At 32.1% G+C, this 12,398-nt stretch overlaps 2 protein-coding genes across 4 annotated transcripts; one reads left to right on the top strand and one right to left on the bottom strand.

Moving 5' to 3' along the window:
* The first annotated feature begins 31 nt into the window (after positions 1–31).
* LOC139091355 (organic cation transporter protein-like) lies at positions 32–10,743 on the top strand. 3 transcript variants are annotated; one of them, XM_070641397.1, is made up of 8 exons: positions 32–143; positions 8,181–8,306; positions 8,767–9,007; positions 9,080–9,411; positions 9,484–9,795; positions 9,861–10,020; positions 10,082–10,299; positions 10,359–10,743. In XM_070641397.1, exons 2-8 carry the CDS (start codon positions 8,183–8,185, stop codon positions 10,439–10,441), a joined length of 1,470 nt encoding a protein of 489 aa, XP_070497498.1. In that variant the 5' UTR covers positions 32–143; positions 8,181–8,182; the 3' UTR covers positions 10,442–10,743. The 3 variants fall into 3 exon arrangements, with proteins under 3 accessions (XP_070497498.1, XP_070497496.1, XP_070497497.1); XM_070641396.1 differs by lacking the exon at positions 32–143 and adding an exon at positions 6,510–6,716; XM_070641395.1 differs by lacking the exons at positions 8,181–8,306; positions 8,767–9,007; positions 9,080–9,411; ... (2 more) ...; positions 10,082–10,299; positions 10,359–10,743 and adding exons at positions 2,645–4,426; positions 4,496–4,521; positions 6,152–6,355 and having other exon boundaries at positions 48–143.
* On the bottom strand, positions 10,742–11,304 carry Trmt112 (tRNA methyltransferase subunit 11-2). The gene is made up of 2 exons (XM_070641398.1): positions 11,171–11,304; positions 10,742–11,112 (listed from the first exon to the last, which is right to left on the bottom strand). The coding sequence occupies exons 1-2, from the start codon at positions 11,246–11,248 to the stop codon at positions 10,816–10,818; spliced, it is 375 nt and encodes a 124-aa protein (XP_070497499.1). The 5' UTR covers positions 11,249–11,304; the 3' UTR covers positions 10,742–10,815.
* Positions 11,305–12,398: the final 1,094 nt, after the last annotated feature.

The following is a 12,398-nucleotide window of genomic DNA, read 5'->3' as shown; positions in this document are numbered from 1 at the left end:
AAACATTACTAAATTTATTTTTTTGCTCGCACTTGTCAGTCGTTATCAAGCATTTGAAGAATAAAGATCAAATCTAATAAAAAGTGCTATTTGTGATAAATAAACATCTTTTGAGACTTGACAGTACTATACAGAGAATGCAGGTTTGTTATGATGATAAAAATTAATGATCATTTCTGTGTGTGAAAACTTTTCAAAACGTGACATGTGGAATAACTTAATATTTGTGTGGAAAAATGTATCAATGTCGATGGCTAAGTCACATTTGAAGAATTTATTGTAGACATGATGAGAATATATCGTGGAAAAGTGAGATTGCAAGGTCTCCTTCTCATTTTCGGTGTTTGTTGATGTTGATTTTAGGTTGAGATTAGATAAGGGGTTATTCACTTACTTATTTCGGATTTTAGAAGGGAGAGGGTGTTGAGTGAGTCTGCGTTAGGGTGTCTGTAGCACCTTAAACCATTGGTGGACAATCTGTGTGCCGCGGCACGCAAGTATCACGCCGAAATGTCATGAACCACATGTCATGTGTGACATCGACTGTGGCTTACCACATAAGTGTGTCGCGGCACACAGGTTGCCCACCACTGACATAGATTCATCAACCATTACCTCTTAAATAATCAGAAGCTATCACTTACTCATGTCTTTTAAACACAAACTTTCTGCCGAGAAAAGTAATTGCAATAAAAATGCTCAATTGCGTTAATTAAATAAACTATACATGAAGAATGTAAATACCACACAAGCTTTCAAGAGAGAAAAAGTGAATTTTTCAAAATGCCACTTGATTTCTAAACATGAAGTGTGTGCAAGTTATAAGTACGAACATAACTTCTTGGGTTTTTCCAATTTTTTGCAAGAATTAATAAGTAATAAAGTTATTATTGGCATTTATGCTAAGTAGTAGTTTTTGCATTTAATTGGGAAATTCCTTTACTATTGACATGAAAATTGACAAGTATTAATGTTTTAATCATAACTTACACACATTTAAATGTCTCCATCACGTTGTCGAGACGGTGTACCTGATTCTTAATGACTATCAATGTGAAATATGACTCGAAGTTAGTAAGATACAGCGCGATATTATGTAAGTCATGATTTAAGTTCAAAATCTTTGTAGCTTGCTGTATATTATCGTTGCAAATTGTCACTGTGTTCTCTTTCCATACAATAAGATGTTTAATACAATAAATTGAGTAATTGAGTCTAGAATTTTGGGGTTTGTTATCCTAAAACGATGCATTGTTTGAGCTTTTCTTTGAACCGGCATTCTTTAATCAAGAAAGAATTGCGTGAGATTAGATGTGATTCATATTTGCTTTATTCATAACACATCAGTAGATAAATTCTAAGATTATTGGCCGAACAGCACAACGCAAGTCCCGATCGGTACAAATGTTGTCATCACAGCGGCGAAGCGGCAGCAAATTCAGAACCAAGTTGTTGCCAATTGGCTTGTTTAGCTGTTTTCACCAAGGAATTGTCATTTGGTTCCGACGCTTCGTCGGGATGGTGGCAACAGTAGGTGTCGATCGAATAGAACAATAGTACTTCGCCATACTAACAATAAGATGCTAAGTTGGTCTGACGACTGATTTTAACCCTTTTTTATGATGTAAAATGCATTGTGCTGCTCGGGCCAGTCAATTCTCAACCTAACAATCATACTTTGTTGCGAAAATTCTTCTTATTTAATTTAGTATCACTATTGTGCTTGTGTTTAGCCTGATAAAATGTCACTAAAAATTGTCAATGAACTTCCCGCAATAAAGAAATCATCAGACGTGATGATAAAAAATTATTCTTTTTGGCGACGTCAGCATCAAGCTTTATATTATTAAATAACAACTATTAAATTGGCTAGGGTCAATTGATAATTATGCAGACTATTTCATGTCCGGACATTTGGTGTCAGTTAGTGCCAATTCATGAGCATTTTGGAAGTAATAAATCATATTTATTGCCTATATTAGACTTATTAATAGTTAATAAATTTTATGACCTTCAAAATTGATTGAAAACACCTACGAAAATTTATTTGGAATGTGAAATTTATGCTGGTTGTTTTAATAGAATAGATTAATTGTTTGATATAAAAATGTTGATTTTCGACGAATTTTCAGGAAATTGTAAGTGACTTTATTGAAATTATATAGGAATTAATTATTAACTATAATTCAATTAGAATAGAATTTAATTAGAATAGAGCTTTAAAATTTTCAGATTTCAAGCCTAGTAAATGCTTTGTTTTGAGATTGTTCAAACCAAGAACAATGAATAGCTTCTTTTTGGACTTTATATCAGTCATTAATGTTAATTTGTTTTTTGAATTTTATAAAGTTGTTAAATGCATTAATTGTACCATAAATCAGGTCATAAAAGAGCATTTTTTATGAATACTCTAAGTATACTCCAGTGGTGGACAACCTGTGTGCTGAGGCACACTAAAGTGCCACTTAACTGCCATGAACCGTAGATTCGGAAGAAGCTTTCCACCAAGCTATGCCCCAAAAACCAAAAGGTCGTCCACTCCTGTTCTCTTACAATTAGGATTGACTTTACTGCCTTTATTTCGTTTGTCACGTCCAGCCAATTGACATTCAATCAATATCTCATATTCTCTATATCATTTTAGCACCTATCATCATCATCATCATCATTATCAAAAACAAGCTTCCATACTGTCAAAAAGTCAGTAAATATAATTCATCGAACAGTCATTCCAGATGACTTGATGAGAACAAGACTTGCTGGATATGTAACAAAGATAAGATCTGGAAGTGATTTTGACATTTCATTACTAAATTGCACATTTGAATTGAATGCATTGGATACGATTCAGCCGATAATTGATAGTGGAATAGTTGAGGCTATATTTGATTGTTATGATACATTTACTGAGCAGCAGAAGAGCAGGATCTTGCCAATATTGTCAACAATATCATCGACGACTTATAAGAATGTGATTGTGTCGACCAATTTAGAGGATCTGATGAGGATCTTGAAGCTTGAATACAATGAGTCAACAATGAAGAAGGTTTTGGACACAATTAAGGAATATTTGGAACTTGATGAATCTATAACTGAGAAGATTCTCAAACTTGGTGGATTAGAGATCATCCTTGAAGCTTGCAGCTCAATAAACTCAGACATCCTATTTGTATGCTCTAAAATGATCCTCTATATTGTTCTATTCGGTGGAAAAAGCTCCGTTCAGATGTTAATGAAAAGTAACTTGAATGCCTGGATACTTCCATTAGTCCACATCTATGAAGACAATCGAATCCGATATTATGCATTCTTCAGTCTCGTCTACATCAGAAGCATCCATAAAATTAATCATGACTTCTTCGAGTATGGATTAATGGACAACAATGTCCATTGGCTGTCCGAAAATGAAATTCATCTTCGTAGCTGCGCAACATTGGAATGTAAAAACACAGCTAATTTGTATCAAAAGCTTTTGTCTATGCTGACAAGTAAGAACAGAATGGCACAAACATTTGGTACTTTTCAGATGTGCTGCGAGCTTTCATCTAATTTTGATACATTCTCAATTTATCATGACACGAGTGTCATTCGTGCACTTCGACGTATTGCTGTCTATTCCAATATTATAACATCCAGATTTGCTATTAATGCATTGATAATTTTGACAAAAATGTCAGATAATCGTGTCCAAAGATTTCCACCAAAAAGTATATCCGAATGGAATGAAGATGATGTTCAGAAATGGCTGAAAATTTTTGGATTTCAAGATTATTGTCTGTTCTTTAAAGGAATCGATGGAGAAGCTTTAATGAAGCTTAGTGATTATGATTTAAAGAATCATTACTTCCTGGCTGATTCCTGCAAAAGGAAGTTATTCGTTGAAGAAAGATCAATTTTAGGAGATGAATCAAGCCTAAAAATGATCAAAAGTCTCCAAGAGGAATCGACATTATACCAAAGTGAGCCACTAATGAACAATGGACTGTCCATAACATATGATCAAAGAGCTTCCGTTATTGACTCACCATTTCGTGTTGTAAAGAAGAAATTTGACGTTTTTATCAGTTATCGTCGACAAGGCGGTTCCGATCTTGCTAGTTTGATCTTCATTTATCTAAAAGGAAAGAAGCATCGTGTCTTTTTCGATGTACAAACATTACGAGCCGGAAGATTTGCTGATAAATTAAAGAACTCAATACAACAATCAAAAAATTTCATTCTTCTACTCACGAATGATGCGCTGAATAGATGTAAAGATGAGGGTGATTGGATAGCAGTTGAAATTGAAATGGCATTGAAGTCACATTGTAACATAATTCCTATCACAAGAGATTTTGATAATAATGCATTTAATGATAATGATCTTCCGGAAAGTATCAAGCAGATTAGAGAATATAATCAGATTCATTGGCATCATGACACTCAGGTATGTAGAGAACTCATTTTGACCAACAAGTGACTTTAGTTCCTTAAATTAATTTTTCTGATTCTACAGAACTCTTGTCTCAAGAAAATATCAGAGTAAGTATTGAACATTTATAATCAGTTGGAATCGATAGGATGTTTATACTTTTTGTTTCAATAACAAAAGTCTCGTGTTTACTTTTTGTCGTTGGATGCTTTGCCTCTCATAGTGAAAATTGTATAAATATCAGAAATAATAACATCTTTTTGAACATAAACAGCTTATGACTAAGTCAACATTCATTTGTAGTTTCCAAAATGGATCCAAGACTAATTTTTTGGGTTTTCATCTTACTGGCATTCTCATATTATCGTTCTACGCATAGTTGAACTCTATAACACCTTCCCTCGTGGATTCGTACCTAGAACAGTGAATCAAATCTGTGATTCTATCCCACATACGATACTGTTGCGTTTCTGAAGTCTGTGACCTATTTAGTCACACTTTCGCTGGTTCGTACTTTCGCTTATCAAATTATTTCCAGATCAATGCCTTCTTTATTAGCTCTTTTTTTAGCAAAAAGTTTACATACGTTGCTGTGCTAACATTAAAATGTTCAATTGGCTTTTTTGCTCATTTTTACGACGGTCAATAAATAATTGAATTGTTATGGCTGAATCCGATCAGCTCAAATTATTCATGGCAGACGTTATGGCGCCTAAGTGACAATTTTCAAGTTGACCAGGTCAGCTGGCAACTCTCATAAAAATTGGAGATCGAGAAAGTTTGAAATTGATAAAATATTCTAATATATTTTGGAAATTCCATCTTAAGCCAGTCAAAATATTATCTTTATTTTTTCTCGGAATAAATTTGTGAAGTGTCTTGATTTCTAGATTTAACTAAGACAGTGCTATCCGTTTTTTGCACTGCGGAATACCTTTGTGGTAAACCTCAACCGAAACCCATACGCATAAGCCATACGGCATACTAGTGCATTCTAGTTTATGGCAATTCCAAGAAAATACGACGGCATATTAGTGTTCCGTGGCACACAGTTTGGACAACACTGAACTATTGGATTGGGAATCCATTATTAAAACTAGATAAATTAGGTGTGAATATAATTTCTAAACAAATTACTGTACCAAGAGAAGAAACAAGTTGTTCGTCATTTCTAATCATATCCAATCAGTAAATACAAATACATGTACAGTTTACCCGAGCGACACAAATGAATAAAGTTCAGCCACGGAGTTATAAAGCGGATTGGGGCCTCAGTTTGGCTAAAAATAGACAACTTCCATTTGGTGTTGATAAAAGAGGTACTGCGGAGCCTTCTGCATTTGCGTCACTCTGGTCAGATTCAAAACGCATACAAAATTCCATTAAATTACTTCTAAAAAGCCCACAATAATTTCCATGGAAATAACGATCATTTTCTCTAATCACTTAACTGATGACATCAAGCTATTGATACGTCAGACAATAATTTCATTAAGAACCTAGTCAAATCCAGAAATGCTTAGCAATAAAAAATAGAATCTTGTTGACTTTGAACTTTAAATTTCATCAAACCGGCCACACTTTGTTTTTCATATAATTAGAAATTTCGTAAATATTACGAAAATACAGCTGCGTTGATAACCTTTCAAGCATCCAAACACGCACTGCCGACTTTTTGTTTACATATTATTTACTTAATAAGTTACAGCAATTTAAATTAATTATATTCTATATATGTAGATATATGGAGAATAGAAATGATCCAAATTGCCCCTGGAACTGGCTCAACACGAGGAAGAGGACCAGTCACGAACAGTCATAGAAAAAAAAAGCTCAAGTATTATTAAATTAGCTATAAGATTACATTCACCTACATATTTTCAATTATTAACTATTATGTCCATTGTTCGAGTGATAACAATTCAAATACTAAACATGAATAAAAAAATTAATCAAAAAATATATAAAGTAAGCATTTTATATCACGTGTGTGTATGCTTAAAGTTAAGTTAGTTTCGTGCATGAGAGAGAGTAACTGATCTCAAAAGAAAAAAATCATCTGGGATAAAGCTTTACATGCTTTATGAAAAAGTGAAAAAGATTTTAGTTGCAAAACAGCTCGCGATTCGTTTGGTTGTGTCTTATAATAAGGAAAAGTAAAGCTTGTGTCCAAGGCATTCAATAAAAAAATATATATTATTAATACTCATCAAGTTTATCAAGTTCACAAATTTTAAGATATCAAGAAAAGTGTCCAAGGAGATAACAGATATGACGGCGACAGATCCAAGTCGAGAAAGCCTTGGTAATGAACAAAAAATTTTTTGCAAACTTAAAACTAGTTCCAAAATGTAAACAAAAATTAGAATTCATTAGTTGTATTAATTTAACGATGCCTATTTAGCAATTCCAACATAAATTATTAAGTGAGAAAAATTAATCGTTTTACAATGAAAGCATTAAGTTTCCCATACATGTACACACCAATTGGCTATTTTAACAAAAAGAAACTTTCAAATTTGAATCGTTTAGGAAGTGAAAATTGAGATCATTTTCAAAAAAAAATTGCTTGACCTCGCTCAAAAGCAGCATATCTTAAAAAGTATAATAAGACTTTAAATTGAATTGAATATGTGCGAAAAAGTTTTCAGTAAGTGGTGATTTATGCATAAAATGATAGCAGAGAGTTTGCTGGAAGGTAAACCGTAATGATCATTGATGAGTGAAGATAATTTCATTGCTTGTTAGCAAATTACAGCAGTAATGATCAACTCGTGCAGTCAAGGGTGAAATTTGAAAGAATGTTTCTAAGTTTCCTATTGATAGGAAGCGAAATTTCCCTACTTTAATGGGAAATTGGAGGAAAATTTCCCATTTTGATGGGAAATCAGCAAGAAAAGGCACACTTTGATGGGATTTTTTACAATTTCCCATCAAAAGTTTATAAATTATCAAAAATAATAACAAATTTACAATAACTCACTTGATTCTTACTTATTCACGTTCTTTGCTGGCCGTACAGATCCATGAACTGCCAAGGATGCTGAATATTGCTAATTTCATCTTGTTATTTGTTTGTTACCGGTCAAATATAATAAAAATAGAAACGAGAAAATTACAAAAAAAATCTAAAAATTTCTGCTTGAAAATAATTCAAATTTCAAAAAGCCGTTAAATTTCAATTGTTATTTCATAGAACTTTCTCATAAAATCCATCTCTGCATAATAGCTCACTATGGTCAAGTAGAAAGAGTATACAATTTCTCAATTTATAATCCACCAATCTTAATAAGACTTTGCGATTTTTGTGACTTTTTATTAAATAATTTTTTATGTTCATTGTCATTGCCAATCTTTGTCAATTTAGTGCTATTCAAGAGATTTAAGAATGAATATGCTCAAGTTGATTATTTCACTTTTAAGAACTGTATGGCGCTTAACAAGCTTTAAATTGATAGTAGGCACACATAATATGTGTTAATGTAGCTACATCTTCATTATTAATTTGAGGTCAGCATAAAAACAGTTAATCATCATCAATGTACCTAGCATTTCTATTTGATGAGTTATTTTTAACAAAATCACTTAAATATGTTTTCCAAGAATATGTCAATCATGTGATAATTGATGAAATAATGAAAGGAAATTAACGAAACGCACAGCAAGCGACGCAAATATTTAAGTCAACCTGTTAATTTTCTATTCATATACTTTTACTATTGACATGACTCATTCTCTATCTCTTCTTTTTTTGGACAATTTCTTTTAGAAATGGACGACTCCAAAGTGAAGAAAGATCCAGTACAAAGTGCAATTGGTGATATTGGCTATTGGCAGATATTCATTTGCGCCATTATCTTCCTACTCAAGTTTCCCGTAGCATGGCATCAAATGGGTAAGTTGTAGACGTAAAGCATCTTCAATTTCAGTTATCTCTGATTCATTTCTGCTTAATCAAAATTAAAATAATTCCCAAACTTAAGTTAATTAACATAGAAATGTCAATTGAATGCTTACGACAGCAAAAAAATCATATCTGATTCATGTATGCTGAACGAATTTTAAGTTGTTCGGCCAATTCTCAATTGAGTATGAAGGCTAAACAGCCGAATCATCTATCGTCTATCCCAGTTCATTTCTCTTGTCAATAAACTCGCACCTGATACATTTCTGCTGAATCAATTTGGGTTAATTCAACGACTCAAGCTATTCAAGCCGATAAATCTCAATTGTGTGTGACTTGACATCTCCAAAAAAAAGCATTACACCTGATTCATTTCTGCTGAATTAAATTTGACTTAATTCTCATACAAAAGCAAGCTAAGTAATCTCTTCCTTTTTCCGTTACTATTTAGGAATCATATTTCTCGCACCAAAGCCTGACTTTACATGCTCAAATGAAACACTCAGTAGATGTGATGCAAATTGTCCACAGCACGTGTTTAACACTGAGATATTTACCAATACAATCCAAAGACAATGGGACTTGGTGTGCAACAGAGAATATTTATCGAATTTATCGCAGACAATATTCATGCTGGGTATTTTAGTCGGTAACATGTTTTTCGGCGGTCTCGCCGATAAATTAGGAAGAAGGTAAGAAGACGTGACATGATTTCACTTTCCATTACAATTACTATTTACTTTTTTTATTTTATGTACATACAGAATTCCATTAGTTATTGCCGTAACGGTTCAGCTCATTTTCGGTGTTTTGGCTTCATTCGCTACAAATTATTGGATATTTGTCATATGTCGATTTATAACAGCAGCCGCAACTGGTGGAACAATGGTAACAAGTTTTGTACTTGTCATGGAGATAATCGGAATCAAATATCGAGAATTATTCTCCGTCCTGTATCAAGTTCCTTTCAATTTGGGTCATTTAACTCTCCCACTTTTTGCATACTATATTCGTGATTGGCAAAAACTGCAATTCGCTTTATCAATTCCATCGATTGTATTGCTTTCATATTACTGGCTTATACCTGAATCTCCAAGTAAATATATTATAACTTTAAAATGCAATGAATCATGATTCAAGACATTAATAATAATAATTAAAAATATAGGATGGCTGTTTACTGTCGGACGGGTCAACGAATCAGCAAAAATTTTGGAAAAGGCTGCAAAGAAGAATAAATTACCATATGAGCATATCAAAGGTGATTTAGAATCAGTACAAGAATTGAAAACGGAACAAGTTGCAAAAGGAACGATCGTTGATCTAATTCGTACCAAGAATATGAGAATAAAGACAATTTGCATGAATTTCAATTGGTTTGTATGCGGTATGTGCTTCTTCGGTGTATCACAATATGTTGGTGAAGCTGGCGGTAACCTCTTTAAAAATGTTGCCATTTCCGCTAGTTTAGAAATTCCAGGTAATATGATGCTGATTGAATAATAATATATCATTAAATTACCATTTCATTTTAACTATAAATAGGCACACTTGTTTGTATACTTTTACTGAAATATTGGGGACGAAAGAAGACTTTAATCATGTCAAATTGCGTTAGTGGTTTTGCTTTACTTGCAATTGCATTTGTTGACGAAGGAGAGCATGAACTTATTGTTATTTTAGCAACTATTGGAATTATTGGAATGTATGTAGCTTTACCATTCTGTAACCTGTATTGCATGTTAATATGGTCAATTACCTTTCAGGTGCATCTCATTCCCTACTGTCTATCTTTATGGCGGTGAACTGTTCCCAACAGTTATTAGAAATATTGCTATTGGTACAGCTAGTATGATTGCTCGAATTGGATCAATGATATCACCATTCATTGCTAGTGGATTAAGTAAAACAGCACATTGGTTACCTCCAGCAATTTTCGGAATTATTCCTATTATCGGAGCTGTTTTAGTTCTGTTTCTGCCAGGTAAATTGCTTTAATTGTATTAAATTAAGATCTTATGGTACATGACTTGAATTTTACAGAAACCAGAGGCTTCCCACTTCCGGAAACTATTGAGGATGGCGAGAATTTCGGAAAGAAGGAAAAGAAGAAGATTACTGCTTAAAATTGCCATATTTATCATCCAAAGCTATCAGTATACCTATTTTTAATATTTTCTCTATAAAGTGTGATTGAGTATTAGTCGCGTGCAATGGTTTATTGCCGTTTTCTGTTCATTTTCAAACTAAAGCGACATCTTTTGAAAATCAAGAGAACTAAGTAGACTAAGACATAATGATATAAAATGACAAAACATTGTTAATGAAAAGTTCCATGAATTGATTAATTCCTTTATCAATTGTAATGATTATTTTTTGCTCGATGAGTTAAATAAACTAATTTTTTTATGATTTAGAAAAAAGAGAATTAACTTTTTTTATTTTAATGAATTTTTGTCTGAAAATTACTTACAGTAAGATATAATTTTATAAAATTAGCTTAAACTTCATCCTCATTGAGCAGCATATTTGGAATTCCATTACTTATTGGAAATACTCGGCCAGTTTCAGGACAAATTAAAGATCCATTGACAATTTCAATTTCTAGCAGCAAGTGATGAAGTTTTTGTAAGAAATCTGTGTCATGTAGTGATGTCTCAATGTTGACCTCTTCTGGAATTTCAGCACATCCAACAATATCAGCTGCACTCTTAATTGCCGACCATTCTAATCGTGGTAACATCCTCTGTACAAATTCTGGATTGAAATTTTGCTGCTCAACTTTTTTCTCAACAACCTAGAAAATTTATTTTTTTAGTTTTTCTCAAAATTAACAAAGTGATCTTTGGACTTACATTCAATTTCAGTGGATATCCAACTTTTACGCCTCTTATGCATTTCGATGTGAGGAAATTGTATGTAATTAACTTCATTTTTAGCTTTCTTTGAATTTGTTGTTTACTTTAAATGCAATATTGCGAGATCTACAATAACAAGGTGCAGGAATTTTCGGTAGATCAAAAAATTTGAATTTTAAATGACCGTTGAATACTGGTAGATCAATTTTTAGATGATGAATAAAAATTTGTGTTTTGATGGCAATTTAGAGAATTTTATGCTACTGGAAGTTGATAAACATATTCCTGATTTAATGTTAAATGCTTCTGAAATGAAAAATGATAATCCAGTGAACTAAAAAATGAAAATAACTCAAATTCATATTCAGAATTTTCATCAGATTTAATTTTTATTTCACATAATTTTTTTTTTCTTTAAAACCATTTCATTCTCATAGTTATTAGTTTTCTCATTTATTTAAGGAAATTTTTGTCATTCCATAATCATGAACAAATCAATTTTTTTCTTATAATTTTATATACTTTTCCATCAACAAAGATTCCTTTATTTCTCTTATTATTTATGTAATTTTTCATCTTTCAATCGAACAACAAAAAGAGGATGAAAAGGAAATAAAGTCTCGAGATAAGCAAGCCTTTTTTATGTTGGATGTACGAAAATAAAAAAGTTTTTAATTTCTCACAAATACATTGACACAGGATTGAAATGTATCTTTATTACCCAAAATTGGACCTTTTTTTGTATTAAACTGCTTGATATCCTCAATGAAAATTGCTTAAGCATTAAGAATATTGGGCTATGAAATAAAATAGACTAGAAACTTTTCTGACCTCATTAACACATGACCATCTTTCATTCACGGAAGGTCATAACGTAAATTAACACCATTTATCAACCAATTTCATCTCTCTTTATGCTATATTCATGAAATTGTCTTCCCTTTCCACCAGGCAGACTGAAATTTTTAAATAAACTTCTTTTGCGAATGTTTTGAAAGAATTTAGATGAGTTATTTGAAGGATTTTCATTTTTTTGTTTAATTTATCTTCATTTACATGCTAATATCATCTATTCTAAACTTTTATTTTTAAATTTTTTTTATAATTTTCTTATTCATCGCACATCCATAACTAACTAAATTGTTTTGTTTATCTCATCATTTTTTTTTAACTTTTTTTGATGTTTTTGTTATGTTTTTTTGGAGTTTGACATCCATAGTTAGAA

This window comes from Chironomus tepperi, unplaced genomic scaffold (assembly GCF_022539635.2).
Source record: "Chironomus tepperi strain 1889 unplaced genomic scaffold, CSIRO-AGI_Ctep_v1 contig_244, whole genome shotgun sequence".
NCBI lineage: Eukaryota > Metazoa > Arthropoda > Insecta > Diptera > Chironomidae > Chironomus > Chironomus tepperi.
Note: the sequence above shows the minus strand (reverse complement) of the source record. Positions and strands in the feature narration are given on the sequence as shown.